Here is a 25,545-nt window from a genome sequence, read left to right on the forward strand (position 1 = left end):
TACTGTTGCCAGCTCCCTAAGCTCTATCTGAAATCGCAGAGAACTGTTATCCGCCCTCATGAAATGCGAAAGAAGACCGCGACAGACCAAAAGTAAATCGCACGAGCTTCAAGAGACACTATCGAGAGCTCAGGAACTCGCGTTGTTTTTATATTGTAGCCATCGCTAATGGCGTCCGCTTTACAACAAAAGCCAAAATGGCAGCGCCGGCAAGAAACTATGGGATCGGAGTGACAATACTCTAAGCGTAGATTCGTCAGTGGCTCTACCAAAAACCTTGTACCGACATCGTTGGACATATTTTTTTCCTTCTTTGTATTTCAGTTTTGACGAAAGAAAAGGGATGGATGCGGCAAGATGCAACGCGATGCCGTATTCCCGCAATATGATAATTAGATTAAGTACCGAAAAAGAAATCATGCTAAGGACAAACAACGAGGTATGTTTTTGAGTGCCGCCGTGCAACCGAAAGAGAGATGCACGCCGTAAAAATCTGGCAACGATGGTTACTATCGGCGCTCCTCGTCATTGGATGCCTAGCTCTACTCGGAAGTCTCTGGTACATCCGGACGCCTAGTGCCGGATATCAGGTTTCTGACGGAATATCCACGACCATACCACCACGGGCCGATGGACCGACAAAGTACAGGTAAGTGCCGACAAAATATGGGCTTTTAAAGCGGTACGCCGCCGGAATTTCGAGATCACTAATTTACTTCAGTATAAGCCATATGCGAAAATGAATAGCGCCATCTGGTTTACCGTGCGCGAACTTCATATGTACGTACACCATGTTGGGGAATGCTCCGCCGTACTCTCCGTACTTGCCCGAGCGTCCGAGCTTGCGTTCTAGCGTGGTAGCCACGTTGGCTGCGTATACGTTGCTGACGCGGAAGGTACAGGCTCCAAAAGTATGCCCCGGTACTGCTGTGTTCCGCGATGCACGCGGAGTGGCTACGAAGATCCCTTCGGAAACATGGAGAGCTTCATACGAGCATAATTTTGTTATAGTGAACGGCCATCCGGCTATCGCGATTTGTTAAAACCGTTTAGTGATGTTCCGCGGTTTGTTGAACGCCTCTCGGGCGAGTTGCTTCTCACAGCAGAATGACTGCACTCGTACATGTACGTTTCTCGTGCGCACGCAGCCACTGCACCAAGAACGTCAGTACGCTCGCGCTGAAAGCAAGAATATCGAAGGCGGAAGCGCATGCAGGGGGGATCGGCGGCCGAGTGGGCTGAAGCGCAGACCCAGCTCGACGCGCGTGGAGCGAAAGCTCGCGCTGCAGAACCCAAGGATCCTGGGTTCGAGCCCCACCCCTGCCCGTTTCTATCTGGATGAGCATCGTACCGGCTTGCGGTCGTGTATCACTACTGCGTGATGCACGTTAAAGACCCCAGGCTAGCGGCTGTACCGCACTGGCTAAATTTCTCATCTACAGCTGGGAGACTCGTCGCCCCTGTGAGGCAGACCAAGTTCTAGGCTGTATAAACACACACACAACCCAATTATTATTGGAAGCGCATGCATAAAATCTCGTTTTGGCAACTGCAACGTTAGGGGCTGGTGCTTCGCGCTAGCTCTTTGATAGGCTTTCAGCACGTGCCCGGAAGGGTATCGAGAATTGAAAGATTAGAGAGCCACCGCTACCACTCCGATGCGTGTGCTTGCTAGAGGTTGTCTTCAACTCGTAGTACGAGTCCACAAACCCATCCCGGGAGATCTAGCACCTCGGAAACGTCTCGAGTTCAGTTTGATGCCATAGCAAGGACTAATAACTACGAAGAGTTTACTAGAAGAGGGCGAGACCACGCAGCAAAGTGCAGGACACAATGTTACAAGGTGACAAGAACCCCCCAACATGGCGGCGCGTCTTTCCCGGGTATGATGATGATGATAGCTACAAAGAATTTCGCATATGGTCTATTCGTTCGAAACACCTCCAGAAAAGGATGAACTATAATTTGTTGCACGTTAGAAAAAACAGAAGAACCTTCTCCCACAGAGATCTCCACTCTCTCCACTTTAGCAGAGCGAACGGTTGGGTGTACACGTATATAACAAATACTGTGCTGAGAGAAGTCTAGAGTTTAGTTGTTGGTATTTTTTCAAAGAGATACCACGAGACGCTTTCAAATCGAAACAAATGTATTCATTTAACTACTATTAATTAATTTGGGGAATATTATAGTTAATGTAACGAGAGGAATGGTCAGAATTTTGTTTTAATAAACCGAATTTGGGGTATCGATGTTTAGAGAGCTGCAACTCAGTCTACCTTGAAATTGTGTCTACACTGTTTCCGTTACCAGGGCAATTGGCTAGACTGAGGTTTTAAAGTGCATCACGCAGAAGTGATTACACGATTGCGCTCCAGTACGATGCTGATCTAGATGGAAATGGGAAGGTGCAGATTTTAAAAATATAAGGCTCCACATACGGAAAGCGATAATATCGCGATGGGTTTTTGGAGCTATTCTATAATGAATAGACACGCACTTTGAAAATGAATTCTTTGGATTGAATTGAATTGATATCGACGCAGGGGACCTGTGACGATGGTGGCGGTGACTTGTGCGGACGGCTTGGAACTGACCATGACGAGTCTCAAGTCCGCCGCCGCATTCTCGAGAGCTCCCCTGAAGCTGATTCTGTACGCCGACGTGGAGAACATCAAACTTCTTCAAGACAGGGTAACCACCCAGCACCACCTAGACAATTTCAAGGCCTCCGCAGGCCCCCGTGACGTCATCGAAGTGAGATCGGCCTGGAAGTTGGCTTCACCCACTTGTTCAGGTTTTTAATGCGTTTCTTAACATCTTCGTCCTCGGCGCTTAATTTTCGACAATGGAACACTGACCGCCGAATTCAGAAACCTCACTCAAACTGCACTCAAACTGAAGGGCCCCTCGACTTCCTCGAGAAAGGCTCAAGGGCCGGCGCTGGCCAATCGCGACGGCAGATCCGTCCTCGCGATTGGCCAGCGCCGGCCCTCGCGCCTTCCTCGAGGAAGTGGAGGGGCCCTTCAGTTTGAGTGCAGTTTGAGTGAGGTTTCTGAATTCGGCGGTGACAGTACGTTTTAATTCAGAATAGCGCGTAGGAGTGAAGACTTTGGTGGGAGCTAGTTAGTTCATGATTATTTAAAAGGTTAAAAGCGCCAAACAAGACAGGGACGAAGAAGACGCCCACAGAAAACAGACTGTCACTCGTAGGACACGTTTATAGTAGTGTTTAGTATTTATTCTTCGAATTCTCACTTCCACGTCGCCTATGTCAGCAAACATTTAATGAGTCCAGGACTCGCGCATGATTTGCGAACATATTAAATAACAAAATTAAAAGCAAGAGTCCGGGCGCCCCGATTTTCACATCCATTATTAAAACATCACAACTGGTTTTCGGGGGTACAGATTTTCGCTCTTTATTTTGATTGAATAAGCTTGACAAGTTTATGAAATAGGCTTGGAACACGCATAAAAACTTGGGTTTGTGGAAGAAAATACAATTTATCAGGAATAGCTTCTACAAATGAACTGATAGCACATTCATAAACAAATTTTTAAACAAAAATATCAATACATCAACATTTCCAACAAAACAAGATAAAAAAAAAAAATCCTCGAATATACACAAAGTTCTAAACAACATGCAGCAATGTCTCCAAATACATTGGTTGCACAAGTTGAAGAGAACAATAAACGGAAACAAATCAAAACACACGCACAAAAAAAACAAAACACGCTTGCTATTATTAGTGTTTGTGACAATAACTTCCAGGCAGCAGTCGAAATGATAGCAGATGTTATAGGTTTATATCTGAAGAGTCTCCAGTTTCCGCTTTGCTGCTTTGGCTTCAGCATGCGTGTTGTTCTCTCGTTTGCACAAGTTATTCAACAAAGTGTTGGCAGCCGCACTTGGTACATAACCCATCACCACGTGAGGTAAATGGCATTTTTCACAGACGTCCAAATCTTCGTTATACTCAACAAGGGATGTTGTCAGGGACATGAGCAAATCTTTTTGCTTTTCACACGAATAGAATTGTAACACGTTCCTTTCACAGCTCAGTTTTTCTAGCACAATATTCATTGTCAGCGCGGAATTTACAACCAAGGTTTGCAGGAACTTTAGTTCACATCTTGTTACAACCGCAATGAACTCTTCTGCCTCAATTTCAAGAGAGCGGTTGTCAACCACAAGGTTCTCTTTTCAGAATGGGCACATGAGCTTTTTTAGTGCAGCATGCGCACAGTATACCCAGCCACGTATGTACTAGCTGGGAGCATGTGTTCTTTTGTTTTTCAACGTCAGCTGCTGTCACTTCAACATCAAACTGCTTCACGGCAGCATTCACCACATCAGTGCGGGCACACAGCGAGATGCCGTCTAACTCGGGAAGCTCAAGAACCTTCTGCAATCTTAGTTTGTGTCCTGACTCGTACATTTGGCGGATCGAGATGTGGTACTGTGCGCCGCACAATTGTCGGTACCGTCCAAACCTATCCTCAAGGCAGTCAGACTGAAATTTACCAAGGACATACTTGAAGCCGAGTTCTTCAATGCAGTAACGCGACACCTGAACTAAAGCAAGCGATGTGTGACGAAGTGCATTGTGTGTCTCATTTGTGAGGTGGCCTGCATCATACTCCAGGCTTCTCCAGTAGTCTAGCCACTTGACTACTTTGTTCAGGAAATCAATTTGGGGGCAAGCCACTACCGTTATGAGCTCCTGAAGCATGTCCCAAAGACGCCAGCCCTTGTTTGGCGTTTTCACATTTGCTATGCACCACCACCATCACGATAGTGTTAATACATTCAGCTGTGCCTTTGGCATGCTGCAGTGTTACAGCCTTGGTGCTCCTAAGTGCTGCCACAGTAAGAATGTTAAAGACCTTCAGGACAAGCTTGACATTCTGTCGTTCCAAACTCGAAGGTTTGAGTGCTTTCAAGCATAAAGGTGGAGCAAGTCGCGCCAGCTCATTTCTCACTCGCTCATGAAGCTCTACCAAGGCATTAAACGAAGCTGTCAGCACAGGTGGTTGATCACCAGCAGCATTAATATCGAAAAAAAAAACATGCACTTGCTGCTGTTTCGCTGGTTGAGCCAGTTATTCCGTACACACTTAAACACGTGAACAGTATAAAAAAAAAACAAAAAAAAAAAACGGCGACCTTGATTGGTCCGAAGGATGCTGGTACACAGTGTTAACCTTTGGAGGTTGGGAAAAAACTACATAGCCTTGCCATTGATGGAGTTATTGTCTGAAACTACTGCGATAATTCGAAATCCAGTCTTTTCAAGCTCATTTATCAGCTGACGAAAAAAATTATGCGACGGTTTTGCATTTATTTGTGCAACTGGCAGAATATGCACAACAACTTTGCTCGGTGACAAAAGGCTCTGGAACATGAACCAGGCACGTAGCCAGGATTTTGTTTCGGGGGAAGGGGGGCTGCCCATGACAATATGCTGTATGAGGGGGAGGAGGGAGAGGAGGCCGCAGCCAAATGAAAGATTTCAGAGGGGGGGGGGGGGGGGGAGGGCGGGCCCCATTGCCTGTACATGAACACATATGCTGTCTTTGCAGCAACTGTACTGTTTGTGGCTATTCCCACTACGGTCCCACACTTATAGTCGAAATATGGCTGTAGGTGGATTTCGTCCATGACTAGCGTTACAGACTCCTCATGATCGTTGATCGCCGCTGCAAGTCTTTTTGCATAGCACAGACATAGGGTACTCTGCTGCTCTGTACAAAGGTTGACACTGTGTGGCGTACAAACGCGCTTAATAGTGTAAGGATAAGGCAGTTTGAGCTTTGACGTGCTCCGGATGAACCTATGAGCGTGTGGGGATATTGTAAAGACGAGGCTTGAAAACACTAGCAGGTCTGCAGGGTGATTTGGAGATTTGTTTAGAAGCATGTGTACCTGCTGCATTAAGAAGTTCATAATTTCCATTTGCCCCTCATGTGGGAAAGTTTCTGATGACAGCTCCTCTAGAATTGCCACTGTCTTCTTTAGGACAATTTCTAGTCGCTGCTGATCGTTAGAGGAGTTCTTGGCAGAACCATGCACAGCCTCTAAAGCTCTCTCTAGCTCCCTAATGTCAGACACACTCATTGAAAAAAGTGAAGACCAACCTTGTCAAGCTGCGGGTCCCCACAAAACGCTTTCAATGAAAGACCTGCAGAGACCGTCAGTCACTGAATAACGCACGACTGTTGCATCTCGAGGAGCAAAGTTTAAAAAAGCTTTTCAGTGGCCAGCTTTGTCCAGAAATCGGCCACCTGGAATTCCTTGAGAGCAGCCACGAGTTCGTCAAAGTTGCTAACGGAATTCTTTCTCTGTTCGTCTTCATTGGCTTCGGTGGAGAGCGTCATTGCTTCCTGCAGGGCCTCCGCTTCAAAACGCTTTAAAGCGAGTGCGCTTTTCTTCAGGACCTTCGCGGGCAGCAGGTGTGTTGTGGGACAGGTATGCGGGGCGGTTGAGGAAGATGCTAGGAGTAGCGCAAGGCTTCAGCCGCCTTAACTGAAGAGGAACTTTAAGCACTCGTCCAGTTTTTTCGTCCGTGTACTTCGCAGTAGTGGCGAAGTCACCCGGAGAAAAGTGCTTTTCACAGACCTGTAGGAAGTGCAAAAATCTGAATATAGGACAAGCGATTCGCGCACGGTACCACGACAATAAAATGGGAAGCGGTAAGTTACACGTCGCAATAATTCTAATGCGCACTCGTATTGACACAAAACTACTTTCTGTAAGTATTTTGAGTCATCCTCGTTGCCCGTTCGGAACTATACGCGATAGCTTGAAAACTATTTTCCGTCTCAAGAAAGAAAACAAAGTCATCCCAGCTGGTAAGAAGAATCATTGGGATACCCCGAACAGCAAGGGAACATGCAACAACCGCGAAAATTAAACAGCGTAAGAGGAATTACTTATCACGCTGTACTTCGTTGGCGCAAAGTATTCGCGAGGTATTGCTTTTGTCCGAGCCGCTCTTCGTTCCGCATCAGATCAGAAGCAAAGCGGTAAACCCGCACTTTCGGCCCACTCAAATAGTTTGAGTTACAATTCGGCGCACAACAGCAGCCAGGCATGTCGCGTGACTCGAGAACAAAGAAGAACAAAGCATAAAGCAGCACATGAACGCGAGCAGCCAGAATCAATCGCGCCGTTAACGCTGTTTATGGTAGCCAGATGTGGTAGTACGAGCCACCAAAATTTGTTTCTTCCGCGATACTGCGCTCCACACATCAAGGCATTTAAGTTTCTTGCGTGGCAAAAATGTAGGCTTGTAAAATATTCCGTACCTAAAAGCGCCGAAATATTTTTTTTGTTGTTGTCACTAGCTCAACTATTCACGTTTTAAAAGAATAGCTTTTTGAAACGTTTTCTAACTATTTGCGCCAGGCAACAGATTTTACAAAAGCCGTAAGTCGTTCCAAGCCAAGCCCGTTGTTCTCGGGTTCAGGGGCCGACCTCACAGTGATGACGTCATGTTGTGGAAAGAAAACGTTACGGAGGCCTTGAAATAGTGTAGGAGGTGTTGTAACCGCCACGACTCAGCGTGGTCCTACGCACCCTAACAAATCGTTGGTCCCTTTCCGTGAGCTGAGACACCGCGCACACTGTTACACATAGTGACACTGGTGTGTTTAAATTTAGCGAGTTTCCGTTCCTTCAGACTTAGCGGACGGTAATGGCGCGACAATGTCACGCCACAGAACTCAATGACATCACATGACGTGTTGACGTAACGTGATATTGTGAAATCATGTGACGTGGCCAGATGGCACCGTTAGGTTGGTAACAGCATTCCCGTGGCACTAAATGTAAGTTAAATTAAACGAAAACATGCCTCTGCTAAATTTAGTGGCAAGGTTTCTCCGCTAGACTTAGGGAGAGAGGGCATGCGCTCAGGTACATTTAATCTTTTCCTTTAAGTTGGATGGGCCGGGGGGGGGGGGGGGGGGAGGGGCGGAGTTGGGGTTCGTTTACTGTAAAAGAAGTCTCGCAATTTCGTACTCGACTATAATGGTGCCGATCGAAATTTGAACTCAGAAGCAAAGAAGATTTGGAAGTCATCTAACGCATGCCTGGTAAACCCCCTTGAAAGAGAGTCAAATGTCGCGTTCCCTTCTGCTGTATTCTTTAGATGGTAGTTGGTCAATCTGTTATTAATTTAATAAAAAGGCGCAGAGCGCCTCATATCTATATTGTCACGGGTGGTGACCAAACGAAAACAGGAAATAAACAAGAAGAAATAAACGTTTAATGTGGCGAACTTGTGCCAAAAGTAAAAGGGTACAAAAGAAAACAGCAGAGCGTCGCGGGCGTCGATGTCGGCGAAACCGCAGGATCGAGCGCAGAGGCGAGACTGACTCGACAAGGTCGCGAGCGGCGTCTTATCTAGAGTGAGTCACTATCTTAAAGATTCGGCGGAGAAGGTTCGAGCGTAGCGCGCTCGGGGCGAGAATGAACACGCACTTTCTAGAACAACATAAGCAGGGATAAACGACAGAAGTTATGTCCGGAGCAAGAATAAACGAGAAAGTTCTAGAAACCCGTGACCCTGCGCGCGGCATTATCCCCCCCTTTAAAAGCGCATCGTCCCGATGCAGCACAAAACGAAAAAAAAAAAATCCAAAACAAAACGGCAGCAGAATCGCGAGCCACAGTTCAGAGTTCACTCGTCGACAAGAGTAGAAAGTTCTATCGTTCGTAATACGGCTTCAGCCGAACGACGTGCACCACCTCGGGTCGCGGCTGACGTCTTGCAGATGGGCGCGTTCCGTCGGAAAGGACTTCGTAGTTCAGATCGCCGAGCCGTCGGATGATCTTGTTGGGCCCGAAATAGCGTTTCAGAAGCTTCTCGCTGAGACCGCGGCGACGGATGGGCGTCCACACCCACACCCTGTCTCCGGGCTGAAAGTGAACGTCCCTACGACGAAGGTTGTAGCGGCCCGCGTCGACGCGTTGCTGGTCTTGAATCATGAGTCGGGCGAGCTGGCGGACTTCTTCGGCGCGTTGAGCAACCACCTGGACGTCGTCGCTCTGATTGTCAGATGGCTCATGGGGCAGCATTGCGTCCAGCATGGTCGTTACCTTCCGACCATGTACCAGCTGGAAAGGGGTGAATCCAGTGGTCTCCTGAACCGCCGTATTGTAGGCGAACGTGACGTAGGGCAGCACCTCGTCCCACGTCTTGTGCTCAACGTCGACGTACATAGAGATCATGTCGTCGATTGTCTTGTTCAGTCTTTCCGTCAGGCAGTTGGTCTACGGGTGGTACGCAGTTGTACGACGGTGGCTGGTGTGACTGAGTCGGAGGATTTCTTGGGTCAGCTGTGCCATGAACGATGATCCGCGATCTGTAATCAAAACTTCTGGAGCGCCGTGCCGGAGGACGATGGACTCGATGAAAAACTTGGCGACTTCAACAGCCATGCCTGCTGGAAGGGCTTTCGTCTCGGCGTACCGTGTGAGATAATCGGTGGCGACGATAATCCAGCGGTTTCCCGACGTTGACGGTGGGAAAGGGCCAAGTAAATCCATTCCGATCTGCTGGAACGGCATAGACGGGGGAGAAATCGGGTGCAGAAGTCCTGACGGCTTCGTTGGTGGTTTCTTGCGTCGCTGACACTCGTGGCATGATCGAATGTATAGGTGAACGGTCTTCGGTAGCCTCGGCCAGTAGTACTTTTCTCGAATCCTGGCGAGCGTCCTGCTGTAGCCAAGGTGTCCAGCCGTTGGGTCGTCATGGCATCTTTGGAATATTTCGTCTCGAAGGGTGGCAGGAACAACCAACAGCCATGCTGTGTTGTTGTTGACGAAGTTCTCCTTGTACAGCACCCCTTGCCGCATAGAGAATGTATGCAGGATTTTTAGGAAAGCACGGGGAACCGAACTCGCTTGTCCCTCTAAGTGCTCGATGAGCGCTCGCAGTTCAGGGTCGTCTCGTTGGAGTGCTGCCATGTTGCTGACGTCCAAAGCGCCGAGGAAACACTCATCGTCGTCGTCTTCGATACAGGCAGGTCCGGCCTCGACAGGAGCTCTTGACAGGCAGTCGGCGTCATCGTGCTTCCGGCCGGACTTGCACACAACGGTCATGTCGAACTCCTGCAGTCGTAGGCTCCACCGGGCGAGGCGTCCGGAGGGGTCTTTCAGATTTGCGAGCCAGCAGAGCGAGTGGTGGTCCGTGACCTCGCGAAAAGGACTACCACACAGATATGGGCGAAACTTTGTTATTGCCCAGACGATAGCAAGGCACTCCTTTTCAGTTGTAGAGTAGTTCCTCTCCGCCTTAGAAAGCATCCGACTCGCGTATGCGATGACTCGCTCTGTCGCGTCCTGCCTTTGAACTAGCACCGCGCCAAGTCCGGTGTTACTGGCGTCCGTGTGGATCTCTGTATCAGCGAACTGGTCGAAGTGGCCAAGAATCGGGGGCGTCTGGAGTCTTCGTTTGAGCTCGTCGAATGACCTCTGGTGCTCTTCTGTCCACTCGAACTTTACGGCGTCCTTCGTGAGGTGTGTCAGCGGTGCGGATAGTTTGGCGAAGTCTCGAACAAAGCGCCTGTAGTAGGCACAGAGTCCGAGAAATCTTCTCACTGCCTTCTTGTCGGACGGCGGCGCAAATGCAGCTACGGCGCGGGTCTTCTCGGGGTCAGGTAGAACACCTTTGTTGCTCACGACGTGGCCGAGGAACTTTAGTTCCCCATAGGCGAACCGACACTTTGTTGGCTCTAGTGACAGGCCGGCGGTCTTGATGGCTTGAAGCACGGCTCGAAGTCGTCTGAGGTGTTCGTCGAAATCTCGTGAGAATACCACGACATCGTCCAGGTAGACGAGGCAGCTCTGCCATTTCAGACCTACCAGCACGGTGTCCATGACGCGCTGGAAGGTGGCTGGTGCTGTACAAAGTCCGAACGGCATCCCTTTGAATTCGTACAGTCCGTCGGGAGTGACGAAGGCAGTTTTCTCCCGGTCACGTTCGTCAACTTCAATCTGCCAGTAACCACTCTTCAGGTCCATGGACGGAAAATATCGGGAGTGGCGCAGTCGGTCCAACGTATCGTCGATGCGAGGGAGCGGATAGACGTCCTTCTTCGTCACAGCGTTCAGTCGACGATAGTCCACGCAGAATCGCAGGGTTCTGTCGTTCTTCTTTACAAGCACGACCGGGGACGCCCATGGACTTCTTGAGGGTTGATGATGTCGTCGTCGAGCATCTCCTGAACTTGATCTTGAATAACTTTCCTTTCCTTTAAGGAGACTCGATACGGCGACTGGTGGACAGGGAGTGCGTCGTCGTCGGTAATAATGCGATGTTTCGCCATCGGTGTTTGGCGAACTTTTGACGTCGTGGCAAAACAGTCACTGTATTCGGCGAGGAGATCAACCAGTTGCCGGTGCTTCGAAGCTGGGAGCTCGGGGTCGATGTCGATAGGTGGCGGCGTCGTGCTCTTCTGTTGTGGCGACGAGGTTTCCTCGGAGACTGCGGTGACCACGGCTGGCGCCTGAAGCTCCTCGACGTAGCCCATGGTGGTACCCTTCGTTAGTTGCTGCGGTTCCTCTCGAAAGTTTGTCACGAGAACAGCCGTTCGTCCTTCTTGAAGATCCGTTACGCCTCGTGCGACGCCAATTCCTTTTTCAAGGAGCAGTTGGACGCTGCCTTCCAGAAGAGCTTCACCGTGCATGGCTGCGTCGGTTATGACGGTGACGAAAACACTCGACCGCGGCGGCAGATTCACATGGTCGGCTATAACTCGGATCGCGGATGACGTAGTGTTGGCCTCCATCGGCGGCAAAACAGTCTTTCGCAGCGTCAACTGGTTTGCCCCGAGGTCGATGACGGCGCCATACTCGCAGAGAAAGTCCATTCCGAGGATTACGTCCCTCGAACAGTCTTGAAGAACGACGAACTTGACAGGGCACGTCTCACCATGGATCTCGACGCGAGCAGTACATCTCCCGACTGGTGTGATGAGGTGCCCTCCGGCGGTTCGTATTTGTGGTCCATCCCACGGCGTGGTGACTTTTCAAAGGCGGCGGGAGAGTCTCCCACTCAAGACCGAGTAGTCTGCTCCGGTGTCAACGAGTGCTGATGCGTCGTTACCGTCAATGACGACGTTTAGGTTATTGGACACCGCTGCAGGGGCGTCGTTTCGGTCTCTGGTAGCGTTCGAGTGGGGGCCCTCCGACGTTCGTGGAGGATCTTGGCGTCGGTCGTCTTCGGTAACTCCACCTCCAGGGGTTGCCGCGCCTAGTTTCCCCGGCGTGGAGCGAGGGGCGAGAGGCTTTCACGTCGGGGTCGGTGCATCGGCGAAGCTGGACGTCGTGGCGAAGGCGACCGGAACTCTCGGCGGGACGCAGGCTCGGGGGACTGAGGTCGTCGCAGGTACTCGTCGATTTCCCGAGGCCGTTCACCATATCGGGGTCGCGGGTCGTTCGGGTGGAACCCGCGCAGCCCGAGTCGACGGTATGGGCATCGGCGGTAGGTGTGGTCTGCTTCCCCGCAGTGGAAGCACAGAGGGCGTCGGTCGGGCGTTCGCCACATATCGGTCTTCCGGGGTGCACGGGGCTCCTGACTGGCGTACTGGAGCTGATCGTCACGGCGTCGGTCGTGCTGCGGCGCAGGAGAGTGACGTCGGGGCGGCGCAACATAGGCTCGAGGAGGAGGCGGTGGCCATCGGGCCACTGCGGCGTAAGTCAGCGTGGGCTCCTCGGTGGCTGCCACGGCGACGGGAGCCTCTGGTTGGATGGCTCTCTGGACCTCTTCCCGCATAACCTCGGCGATAAAGACCGTCGCTGGTCGGTTTGCAGCTGGCAGCAACCGGCGGATTTCCTCCCGGACGACCTCCCGGATGATTTCGCGGATGTCCGTACCAGGAGCGTTTTCGCCACTAAGCAGAGCGGTTGCAGTGACGCTTGAATGCCGCTGGTAGTGGGAAGCGCGCGCTTAAAGGGCGCGCTCGATGTTTGTTGCCTCGGTGACGAAGGCGTCGACGGTTGCCGGCGGGTTGCGGACGAGGCCTCCGAAATTGTCGTCTCTCACCCCGCGCATGAGAATTCGTAGTTTCTTCTCTTCGGTATCCCGAGGGTCGGCGCGGGCACTCAGGCGCAGAACGTCCTCTACGAAGCCGGTGACGGTCTCGTTGGGGCCCTGGGTTCTGGTTCGTAGTAGGTCCTCGGCTCTCTCTCGGCGGTGGTGGTCGCTGAACGTAGCCTTGAGATCGGTCTTGAAAATGTCCCACGATGTCAAAGAGGACTCATGATTCTCGTACCAGTGCTTGGCGGTACCCTCAAGCGAAAAATAGACGTTGTGCAGGCGCTGCTCGTCGGTCCAGCAATTTTGGCGGGCCACGCGTTCATACTGGTCAATCCAGTCTTCGACGTCTTCGTATTCCTCGCCGTGAAATGGAGCAGCCGTCCGTGGTGCGACGGGCAGATAAACGACGGCTGGAGCGGCCGGGGTCTCCGACTGGTTGGCCATCGTCGTCCTCCTGGTTTGCCTGGTCCTGGGTGGCAAGGGTCCTGACTCCGGGGGTAGGCCAAGGTTCCGGCGACTTAATCGGATCTCGGTCTGGTCTTCGTTGGGTTCTTGGGGGCTGGTGTTCGGACTTGCACTGCGGGAACTCGGAGGGGAGCGCTGCACGGGCATGCGGTTACCCCGCACCTCCACCAAAATGTCACGGGTGGTGACCAAAAGAAAACAGGAAATAAACAAGAGGAAATAAACGTTTAATGTGGCGAACTTGTGCCAAAAATAAAAGGGTACAAAAGAAAACAGCAGAGCGTCGCGGGCGTCGATGTCGGCGAAACCGCAGGATCGAGCGCAGATGCGAGACTGACTCGACAAGGTCGCGAGCGGCGTCTTATCTAGAGTGAGTCACTATCTCGAAGATTCGGCGGAGAAGGTTCGAGCGTAGCGCGCTCGGGGCGAGAATGAACACGCACTTTCTAGAACAACATAAGCAGGGATAAACGACAGAAGTTATGTCCGGAGCAAGAATAAACGAGAAAGTTCTAGAAACCCGTGACCCTGCGCGCGGCAATATCGTAACCACTAGATTCATCTCTTGTCTCTCTCTGAAGTACAAAATCAATGCAGGAGACGCAGGACCTCCTGTGCGAAGGGCCATGTCCTCCGCAGATCCCGTGCTTGCATTGACTTCGTTTAAGCAGGAGGCATGCACTCTATGCCCTGACGTCATAAATACTGCCCAAAATACAGGACAATGCGTGTGACGTCACTTTGTACTGAACAAAAGCAGTGTGTCGTCACATCATGACGGTCGACGTCGCCAAATGAAAGGACCTGAATCAGGACGCGTGCGTTGACGTTTTGTGGTGAGAGAATTACGCCCCCCCCCCCCCCCTGCGTGGGTTTCGTATTATTCAACATGAAAGGTGTTTGTTCGTGAGTAAACACGCTGGTAGGTTAGTTTCTCAGGTTAGCTACACTTTTGTCTAGCGATGTAAAACGTGAGTTTATTGGTTTTGTGATTAATGCATGAATGGTATACTTTGTTTCACTTTTAGTCCAGACGTAGCCGACGGCACGAGCTGATAAGACCCGTCAGGCAGTCTCGAATGCGCACCGTCGTGGTGCTCGTCGTGTTTGTGGCGGCTTCTATCATCGCTTAGCCAGTTATATACAGAAACGGCCTAGTGACTCGCGCTTTTGGCGCTGCCTGATTGTTCCCATTAATTCGTAGTGCAGGCTGCTTCTGGACTTCAGCTGAAACGAGGTATAGTAAGGGGGGGGGGGGGGGGAGGAGGTACAGCGCTGCCCCCCGAAGTTCAGAAACTTCTGAAAGAATGTCTCGTATATATGTTACATCTCACACTCACAACAAAGACTTCTAATAACCTCTTGAACTCACCCCCCCCCCCCTTAATTATCTTAACTATAGCCCCATTGTTCTGTTCAGTGTCAGTTCTGAGCAGACTTGTACTTAACGGGTTACAAGTAACTGATTACTTTTAATCAGTTAGATTTTATTTTAACGTTTTAACGCTTCAATTACGTTTTTTTTTCTGCGGTGACGTTTGCTGTAATTCAATTACTTATTTTTGTAATCAATTGCAAGTAATCAATTATAAGTTTCCCAAGGAGCTCAAGACTATTGAGTTGAGTATTTTACGTCAGTCGTCTATGTTGCGTCAACGATTGACACTTTATTTTACCACTAAACAACTGAAAAACGATACCAAGATACCAGAAGGATTAGAATGTCAACGCGCTCAGTGACGTTTTGACTATAAGGTGTGAATGACAGAAAGAAACCAAAGAAAAGAAACCATAGATGCATGCATTTTTTTTTAAATTTCGTAATCAATTAAAAAAAGTAACGTGAACAGTAATCATTTGCTTTCTGGTCATTTTTCAATTACTTTTGTGATTAAGTAATCGATTGCCGTGATTAGCTACATTTTTGCAATTCAGTGATTGTAATCGGTTACTTTTTTCAGTAACGCGTACAAGACTAGTTCTGAGTGAATGCCAAAAAGATAAAAGACATCACGAATTTGGCATATCACGTGACCTCTTAGGTATCCTGAACATGGAGTTGTGCCAGTATAGTCACGTGATTTATGGTTGCTTACCACATCCTCAAAAGGAGGTCCCTCGATTTCCGCCCGAAGACGTCATACGCGTCAGGCCGCTGCTTGCCGCGACCCTGGCGGCGGCACAAGAGCGAAGGAAGATCCAGCAGACGTCTCTTTTCTGCTGTAGGTCGCTCTCCAGCTCGACAGTAGTTCACAGAAGATTCAGTAGACAGGTGTTAGGACCCCGCGACAACAGCGACACTCGCGTTCGCTCGTGCTTTTTGCCGGTAGTTGTGCCACCATCCGCCAGGATCGCGATATTCGACAACATGAGATAGAGAACCTAGACTGTAGAGAGGGTCCATCTCAAACCATGTGGAACACTTGCAACTTAATTATGCGAACGCCTCCTGCATAGATTGATCGAGAGTACCATGCGCTGCGTTTGCGCGTGGTAAGGGGGAAAGCAGGAGGAAAAGGCGGAGTCGTTTGCAGACGACCAACGCGTTCGTCACCTCCTCGCAGCGCTTATTGCAAACGCGGCCCATAAAACACGTGATACCCGATCGAGCAGTTGGAAATTATTGGTAACACGGGATCTCTAACATGAGACGCCGACACCATGACGTGATTTGTTGCCATTTCGGGACACTTTGGCTGCACGGGAGGAGGAGCGGAACGCTGAACACATCAGTCGAGGACGCGTTCCAAGCACAATAGTCATATAATGTTTGTGATGATTATATTGTTTTCGCACACCTCAAAGTCATGGTTTTATTGTACCTTTGCCTGTTGTAATTCACAAGGGGATTAACAGAATTCTGAAATAAATACATAAAAATGGCTTCTAGTAGGAAAAATGTAAACAACAAATATTAAAAAAAAAAATGTTGTATATGTTTTTCAGTGTGAGTAAAAGTTTCATGTACCGTATTTGCGTCCGCACCCGGTGTATAACCCGCTGGGGCGAATTCGGGGTCGGTTATAAAAGTTCTTGCTTAGATAGTCAGCACCCGGCGCAAAGTCCCCACTCTGTGCATAGTCCAGACCTGCTGCCGACACGAGAATCTTCTCATACACGGCACATAATGAGAAATGTATGCTTTCTTAGCTCTTAAGAACGCTTGTATTATACATAAATCATCCTTAACACACTCTTTCATTCACAAACTCTGACACGCCTCGTCCTAATGAACGATCTTAAAAAAAAAAAAACACATTACCGTATAGTCCGCTCGCGTCGATAGTCCACACAGTCTAAAATTTAAAATTTAAACCTGTAAAGTCTGCGGACTACTGCCCTGAAAATAGGGTACTTATACAGCCAGCATAGTCGTGCATCGTCGGCAGTGCTGGCTAAAGTAGTAGAAAGCCACCAAGGACTGTTTTTTGTGTGTTTTTTGTTTTGTTTACATGTTTGTATGAATAAGCGGAGCGCAAGTTGGTCTGCTTCTTGCCCAGGGGTTGCATTGACGTAAGAACGCCGGGCTCTGATAGGTTCCGATTGAAAGGAGAGTGGGTAGACTTCAATTCTAGCTGCCTTGAAGTCTACCCACTATCCTTCCAGATGCAGCCAATCAGAGCTCGGCGTTCTGACGTCACCGAAACATCTGCGCGAAAGGCAGACAAGCTTGCGTTCCGCATAGTCGATGACAGCTTAAGAAGCGTAGGGCATGGTGCGTCCCGAGCACCTCATCATCGCATCTAAGCCAATGAAATTACGGCATTACCCAACAAGGACGCCAAAGAGCGGATCACAGCTGTAACCGTGAACATAATGAGCCACGTCCTGCGTTTATTAAGCTGTCAGTTATTACAGCTTGCATCCGCTGTGATCTTTCGTTGAATCCGACTGTCCAGATTATGCAGTGGCCAGAGAGTGTCTTAGCCCGGATCACCTACGACCTCCGCTTGGTCATGTTCCCGAAAAAGGACTTCGACAAGTGGAAGCACTTCTTCGCCCCCTGCTCTTCACAGCGACTCTTTTTGCCGGTGGGCAGTTGCTTCGTGCCGCAACGCACTCTCGCGATGAGTTTCCGGTGAGGCGTACCACCGAGGATGGGCTACGGCAGATAACTTCCTTGGAGATGCGCCTCTAACTGCCGCGGCCGGAGCGCAATTTCGTCTGCTTCTTTTGCAGGCGTTGTGGTGACGTCAGAACTCCAAGCACTGATTGGCTCTGATTGAAGGATAGTGGCTAGACCTCAAAGCAAGCTGCCTTGAGGTCTACACACTGTCCTTCAATCAGAGCCAATCAGAGCTTGGCGTTCTGACGTCAGCACAACCTCTGCTAAAGAAGCAGACGTACTTGCGCTACGCACTCCGTTTAAAGGCTCTCAGAATCAGGGCACCATAATCATCATGGGCTCGCCCTTTTTATTCCTCACAGAAAGGGCGGTGACCATCGTTTGCGACATTCCTGTGGTAAATGATGTCGAAACCCTGAGACTGGGAAGGAAACTTGAATATATAGGGTGGTTTAAGTCACCAGGCTCGATCTAAAATGGACCGTAAAAATCGACGCCTGCACGTCGCAATCTAAACTTTTCATCAAAGGTGTAATTCCCAGGTCGGTTTTTTCTTGTAAAATTACAAAGCGTAGCTCTCTTTCCGTAAAAAATAAGGCCAAAAAACTTGTCAGGGTCTACGACGGGCAGCAACGCAGACGACAGGGGTCCAGTAGCGGGGTGTGTTTGGCGTTCGTATTGATAGATGGCGCTACCTCCTTATCGCGACGGCTCGCGGCCACCGTGGTTTATTAAAATGAATATAATCTTCCTGAAATGCACCTTCGGTTAAAAAGTAAACGCGAACAATAAAAGTAAAACTTAAAGTAAAAAAACGTGTCTGCATAAAGGCGGCGCTATAGCTGCTAACGGATTTCGACAGCGTGTCGTATGCTATCTTTCGCTGGTTGGCCGCATCTTCAGGCGCTGCTCCCGACGCCATCTATTAATACGAACGCCAAACACACCCCGCTACTGGACTTGGTCGTCTAGGTCACCGCCCGCCGTAGACCCTGGCAAGTTTCTTGACTCTATTTTTTACAAAATAGAACTACGCTTTGTAATTTTACAAGAAAAAACCGACCTGTGAAATACACCTTTGACGAAAAGTTTAGATGGCTACGTGCAGGCGTCGATTTTTACGATCCATTTTAGTTCGAGCCTGGTGACCTGAACCACCCTATATATTAGAAGAAACAGAAGGAAGGTAACAGACAAGCGTCTCAAGCTCAGATAACAAAATTGAATTCGTACGACGCTTTTATACCCTTCTCCTAAGGGCGTCCACAACGTCGAGAAAACAAAACAACATACACAGACACTCTCTTTCCAAAGTGACTTAAACGACCGATCTCCCCAGCCAGCTTTACTATGCCACCGCTGTCGCAAGGATTCGAGGGAACTTTAGTCTTTCTGCACGTGTGACAACCTCGCTAGAGCTCTGGTCATGTAGAGCACGAGATGGCACACACTGCCGCGTGCACTGCAGTTTGCTTCCTGGGGCCCTAAACTCGTCAAACACAAAGGTGGAGTCGAACGTTCACGGAGCACGCGGATTGGACGTCCGCGAAAAAAGCGAGAAGTCATCGTCGTGATAGGCCCAATCGGGGCGTTCCGCCAACTTCGGCCCCAACTTTGTGTTTTACGAGTTTAGAGTTCCTGAAAACTAAGGTTATGGCGGCGTCACGCATACGCCTAGCGCTTCGTGAGATCGATCTATTTAAAACCAGATCGTTCCAAAAAAAAAAAAAAAAAAAAAACTGAACCCAAACAGTAAGGAGGGAACGCCGACCGAAACGTTTCAGAAAAACCTAAGTCCTTTGACACAGATACCTGTAATTTATGTTTCCTTTTTATTTTATTTTTATTAAAAGTTATCGCACATATAGAAACGGCATCAAAGTGGCCATAAAATAATTTTAACGCTTTGAGGAACTTTAGTGTCGAGGATGCTTACCAGCCCTTTAAAGAGACACTGACACCCCCAATACATTGATTTTTTACCAGGCGATTTATTATGGTGTCAGAAGACTACCAAGTCACTGTTTTGCTACAACGTCCCGTACATTTTTAATAAAGTAACAAAACGCAACTGCTCTAAACCGAAATCGAAAGTGGGTTGGGGAGGAAGAAATACAGAGAACAGAGTTGCCGGAAGCCTTAATTGTAGCTGTGTAACCTTTCTTTTTTTCGATCAAAGTTTTTCACTTTTTTTTAAACATAAGCTACAAAATGGGAATCATATTACATTTTTATTTTTAATATTGAGTGTGTGGCTTCGATGACCCATGACTTCGATTATACTTGGTGGTAGTGTATAATAAACCATAGAGAATGGCACGTGATCAATAAGAAGAGAGTGAGCGCGACTCAAACTGGCCAGTCCCCGATCGGCGTTTTTCGGGCGGAAAGAAAACAAATTTTGAGCCGCAAATTGTGTTCTGGCTAGTTGAGCTCTCATATGTCATGTGCAAACAAAACCTTGGCGAGCATAAATACCCTGTCAGTGTCACAGTAATCGTAACTATAGGGTTTCGTATTTCCGGCAAATACTCATAAACCACGAAAGTTAACCCCTGAAGCCGTTTTCTCAAAATCAGAGAAAACCGAAAGGCATCAAAGTGTAGCTGCACTTCAGTGAGGAAACCTCGGAGATAAACACACATTTATACGCAACACCAAAGACTTTACACCGAAAAATACAGAATCTTTGGGAAAACATAAAGAACCCAAACCATTCCCAAATTCGGAGAAAAATAAACCCCGTTAACACGGAACCTCAATCATAACACACGGATTAATATTAGTGAATGTGTGAAAAACATCGCTTTTTTTTTACTATTAGTGAAGACGAAGGACAGTTACATGTTATATAGAAAGCTTAGTGCTATACCTTATCAATAGCTTGGAACTTGTTTTTCGCCAAAAGACCTATGAATAAGCCAGGATATCTGCTTACATAGTTGCAAATGATTTTCGATGCCAAGTTCAGCGCGGCATTATTTCCAGGACATGCTACTGAATGAGGACGCGGTTCTATACGTGGACGCTGACACCCTCTTCCTGGGCCCTGTCGAGGATCTCTGGGATGTCTTCGACAAGATGAACAAGAGTCAGATGGTGGCCCTATCTTACGAGGCTGAGGACCCAACTACCAACTGGTACCAGCAGCACGCCAAGCACCCTTACGTTCCGCCTTTTGGTACGTATTTGTACAGGCTCTCCCTTTTTCTAAAGACTTTTGTTGGCTCCATTAGATTACCTCTCTGCTTCAAAACAGGGAAAAAGTTCATATAGTTTTCTAAGCATGCAAAATAAAAGCAGACGTCGCAACTGGACTTCGGTAGTAGAAGCTCTCTTTCCCCCGAGATGAATCTTTCGAAAACCGTTGTTAATGTCACTTATTAATCGTGTACAAGAAGCTACATCCCTTAGCAGGATTTAAATATTTTTCTTTAAAAAAAAGTAAATAGACCATATACAAACTTTTTGTCAGCTACCATCATCATACCATTCGGAGCCGCCATTTTTTTTTTCGCATCTTCCAGTTGTGCATGAGGCGGATCCGCATTTAACTCGATTTTTATGATAGTGGAATAATATTTTTGGGCACTCAATGGGCTTTTCACTGTTTAGTTTCGGTTCATAAAAAATAAAGTCGACTACCGCGAAATTATAGAAAATGAATTCTCAAAGACTCGACACTCAAGCAGCGAACTGGGCCATCCAATTTAGTGAATGCTCTTTATCCAAGACGCCGTCTGAAGGGTTTGTACTGGATAGGAAGCACGTGGTCATATTTTAGACCTACGAGTCCCACTAACTGTCTCTCGGGCAAAACTATCGGTACGGAAACGATTATTAGTGCCACTATGCTTGAAAGTTGATATTTGATAATAAGTACGCTAGATGGCGCTTTTTTTTTTTTTGCATATGGTCTATTGAGTGCACCTCTACAGCGCGCCACACCAATTTTCCCTGCGAACTATTAATCTATTACTGCCACGGAGAGAGCCAACACTTGTATTGTTCTACTTAGAACGAGAAGGAAAGCCACTGAGCAAGAAGGGACAGGATTAAAATTGTGCCATACCCATCGTTTGTGTCGCCTCGCATTAGGAGAACACTAAAGACGAATGCACTGAGGATGAAGATAATGTATCGAAAGAAGAGAGTTACATGTTTACCACGTCGACTTCCAATACAGCAACCAAAAGAGAACATTTTGTCGATTTTCAAGCACATCATCGTGCTATTTTGTTCAGTAAGTTATGATAGCTCTACATTACACTTAGAATGTAAGGTGTTGTTTCAGTTACGTGTTTGCGCCACTAACACTGGAGGGCTTGTGAATTTATTGGAAACCAACACTAATGAATGATTTGGTGTTGGTTAGGTGACGTTAGGTTATATATGCCCTAAAAAAAACAACAACAACAACAGTGATATAGCTTTAATACAAGGCTTCACCTTGGGTTTGTCCCCCGGCCGAATTTATTGAATACTTCAATTTACGCCGGAACCGTTGACAGGGGCTCAGCTATTAGTCATGGTTACATTTTACCCAGCACCTCCTCACTTTCAATGAAATGATGTCAAATCTGTCGGAGCAAAACGAGCGCCACCTCCATTAAATATGTTCACGGGTCTCAAGTTGGTCTTTACGGCATAGTTTGGGGAGCGGTGATGAAATGCTCGAGATACACCACACTAAGAAAAAGAGGAAGAAAAATGCAGCAACTGCGCGATTTCCCCCCTTCTACTTACACGCCTCCAGGCGGACACGAGAAGAAGAGAGGAACGAGATGTTTTTCTCCTTCTCCAGGCAGATGGGAGAAAAGTTCAAAGTCCTTCCTTTCGCCTCATCTTCTTTCGGATTGTTTTTTATGACACGTAACACACATTATTTTTATTTATTTTTAATAAACGCGAGAGTCCAATGAGCGTCAGCGACAACAAGGGCTGTCTGTAATCCAGTGTGCATTTATGACATGCCGGGCACCTCGGTTGCATTGACACTTTTACCACTAATTTTGTCGAACAGTAACCGAAGCCGTTAGAAACAGCGTTGTTCCAGAGCGGTGCCAGCAGCGCTACGTACACTGAGCTAAGATTCCCGTCTCCGAATTGCGGAGCCATGCGGAACGACTTGAAGGCGTTCTCGACGTTATGGAAATCGCGGAAACTGCGCCCAAGACCGGCATGTTTTGCTGCCTGCGTATCGTCTGTGCTGCGTCCGGCTATGTTTTCTGATGGCGAGTGCCAACCGACGATCAACCTGGTTTTGTATTTCGGCGTGTCAGCAACATAGAAGCAACACCGTGATGGCAGTGTTGCGCGTTGTGAACGAAGACTGGAATTGTCGCCGATGTGACCTTGTGTTGTGTATCAGTGGTGTAAATGCGAGTTGAGATTACGTAAACTATCGGGCATTGATGCCGCTGGTCGGGCCTTGATCGAAGGGGGGGGGGGGGGGGGGATTGGAAGGGCGAGGGGGGTGTGGGGGGGGGGGGGGGGTGCCGCTGTTCAATCGCGGCAGCGTTCAGCGTAAAGACTGACGATATGCGTAGCGTCCTGGTGTGCTCGTGAAGCTTTACTAAGCTCGATTCACTCAATTCAGAGCCGCCATATTGCTACGCAAACAATGGAGGAACTTCGCTCTCTCGTTTGCAGGGAAGAACGTTGCTCCGTTTTTAAAGGAACACAGGAGACAAAATTGTTCCACCCTTTATTGAGATATATAAGGACCCTTTTTTTTAAAAGTGCACGCTATGTGCCTGAGCTGTCAGAACCTTCCTCACAATTTTAGCGTCTTTGTCGTCTGTAGGAGGCGAATGCCATAATCGTCACGACGTTCTGAACCTTCCAACTCTTTACCACGGAAGCCAACGCCGGCACACAGTACAACGAGCTGAATCTGAGAACTTTCTTCTACAGGAGTGAACGCCGGCGTCATGCCCATGAACCTTACGCGCATGCGCGAATTTGACTGGGTGTCGCACATGGAGGCTCTGCTCAAGGAGTACGAAGGCCGGATTCCCTGGGTCGACCAGGATCTGGTGAACATTCTCTTCAGCGCCCACCCGGACAAGCTGTTCCTGATGACGTGCCGGTGGAACTACCGCCAGGACAACTGCCAGTTCCACTCGTCGTGCTTGGGTCAAACGCCCGCCCTTCTGCATGCCAACCGGAGGTGCTTCTTGGTGCCAGACAGGGCTCCCGCCTACACTGCCTTCCACCCTGTTATGCGGAAGGTACGCGATTCATGCTGCTTTCTTACGGAAATATTATTGTTATTCTCAGCTAAGGAGATCTGCCTCTAACGTAATTTGTGCGCTTCCATACGGGAGCCTTTATTGACATTGGAATTTGCTTCCGAATGTACGTTTGGGGAAACTACTTTGTTGTCCTTCACTCTGTCTCTGCCATAAAGATTACTCAGTCTGTCCGACAGCCACTGCAAAGCGAGATTGCATTCACAAGAAGCTGCAAACATAACTATGTAATTTGTATGGGCGACTGTATGCGTCAGTGACAGCTTTAGAGATGCAGGGTGGGTGGGCCGAGTCTCGATATTATTACCGTTTCGCACCCGATAAGCTTGCGGAATCAGCCGATAGCAACACCGAAGATAGAATGACGAGGTAAAAATCGTGATAATGTTCTTCCACGCTCTTCGTGCTTTCGATGACTACAAATGCTTATTTTCCTGGCATTCGAAGACATTCGAACGACAAAAAAGAACATTCTCTGTATCAAGAAATTGCTGCAGCATCACCTATCATTCAAAACGTGTTTATCACACGCACGTAGTAAGGGGAAAAGTTGCAAACAATTGTGCGTATTGCGTGTGTCTGAGAAGAGTTCGTTGAAGCGGTCGTTTGGGGGGAGGTGGGGACCATGGGGCAATACCGCACGGGCAGCGGGCACACATTTGCTCTCTTGTTTTCCTCGCAGTACGAGCTCGGCACAAGCCTGGAGCGGAACTTCATCGATCCACTGGAACGCGAGCTGCACCGCGTTCGGCGAAACGAGTGTGTCGTTCAATTCCTGCTTCACTCGAAGCAGTGGCGCACTTTAGCGAGACAGTTGGACGACGAACGAGGTTACAACGACGACTCCAGCGACGAGATGACATCCTGATCGACGTGCATACGTGCATCGTGCAATTGGTGACCTCCGCGGAATCAACGGCACCTAGTGGCTACAACATGAAGCTGTCTCGGCCACTTCTCTCGCCAGCTTTTTTCGGGCAAATAAAATATTCACAGAACCTGGTGGTCTATGGACCAACACCGCCGAGAATTATCAAAGGTCTTAAACGGCCTCCACGAAACTCCGTTTACCCTCACCGCTCATTCACACTGGAAGCGGATTCGCGTTCGCAAAGCGGTTGCGAACGCGGTTGTATACAGATCCAATACAATTGCATGCGCACTCGATGACATCGAGTGCGCGTGCAATTGTACTGCATCTTTATACAACCGCGTTCGGCAACCGCGAGTGCGCGTGCAATTGTACTGCATCTTTATACAACCGCGTTCGGCAACCGCTTTGCGAACGCAGATCCGCTTCCAATGTGAATGAGCGGTAAGTGTCGTCGCACTGAAATTGCGTCAACTTTGCAGTGCAGGGCTTTGATCATCTTATAGTCGGTGACAACTTAGGAAACGATTGGTGTGGTGAGTCCAAAGCATATGTACAAAATGTCCTCCCCCCCCCCCCCCCCCCCCAAAAAAAAAGTACTTTTTTATTTAGCGTTAAAATGAGCCATGCGTCGCCGAACACTCATTGTCCGCCCAAACGGAAGGTGCCAAAATTTCAATCCGAATTCCGATATCTTTTTCAAATGTTATAAATGATTTCGTGAAAATTGCAACGGAAAAAATGGGGCCCATTTTCGGCCGTTCTCGGTACGGCTGGGCAATTGATCGATTTAACCAGTATACCTTCGCGTTTTCGCTGTCATTATCCTTTTTATAC

General features: G+C 48.6%; 1 protein-coding gene across 1 annotated transcript; it reads left to right on the forward strand.

Annotated features, from left to right (window-relative positions):
- Positions 1-476: 476 nt before the first annotated feature.
- On the forward strand, positions 477-24,705 carry LOC8023694 (glucoside xylosyltransferase 1-like). The gene is made up of 6 exons (XM_029981333.3): positions 477-649; positions 2,547-2,694; positions 17,417-17,548; positions 20,572-20,764; positions 23,500-23,816; positions 24,520-24,705. Exons 1-6 carry the CDS (start codon positions 477-479, stop codon positions 24,703-24,705), a joined length of 1,149 nt encoding a protein of 382 aa, XP_029837193.3.
- Positions 24,706-25,545: the final 840 nt, after the last annotated feature.

The sequence above is a fragment of the Ixodes scapularis genome, unplaced genomic scaffold, assembly GCF_016920785.2.
Source record: "Ixodes scapularis isolate PalLabHiFi unplaced genomic scaffold, ASM1692078v2 PGA_scaffold12__126_contigs__length_90152505, whole genome shotgun sequence".
In the NCBI taxonomy this organism is placed as follows: Eukaryota; Metazoa; Arthropoda; class Arachnida; order Ixodida; family Ixodidae; genus Ixodes; species Ixodes scapularis.

Coding starts and splice junctions, on each gene's coding strand:
- LOC8023694 (XM_029981333.3), top strand. CDS start 477: ATGCACGCCGTAAAAATCTGGCAACGATGGTTACTATCGGCGCTCCTC. Junction 2,695..17,416: donor TCAAACTTCTTCAAGACAGG/GTAACCACCCAG, acceptor CCGACTGTCCAG/ATTATGCAGTGGCCAGAGAG. Junction 20,765..23,499: donor CCCTTACGTTCCGCCTTTTG/GTACGTATTTGT, acceptor TTTCTTCTACAG/GAGTGAACGCCGGCGTCATG.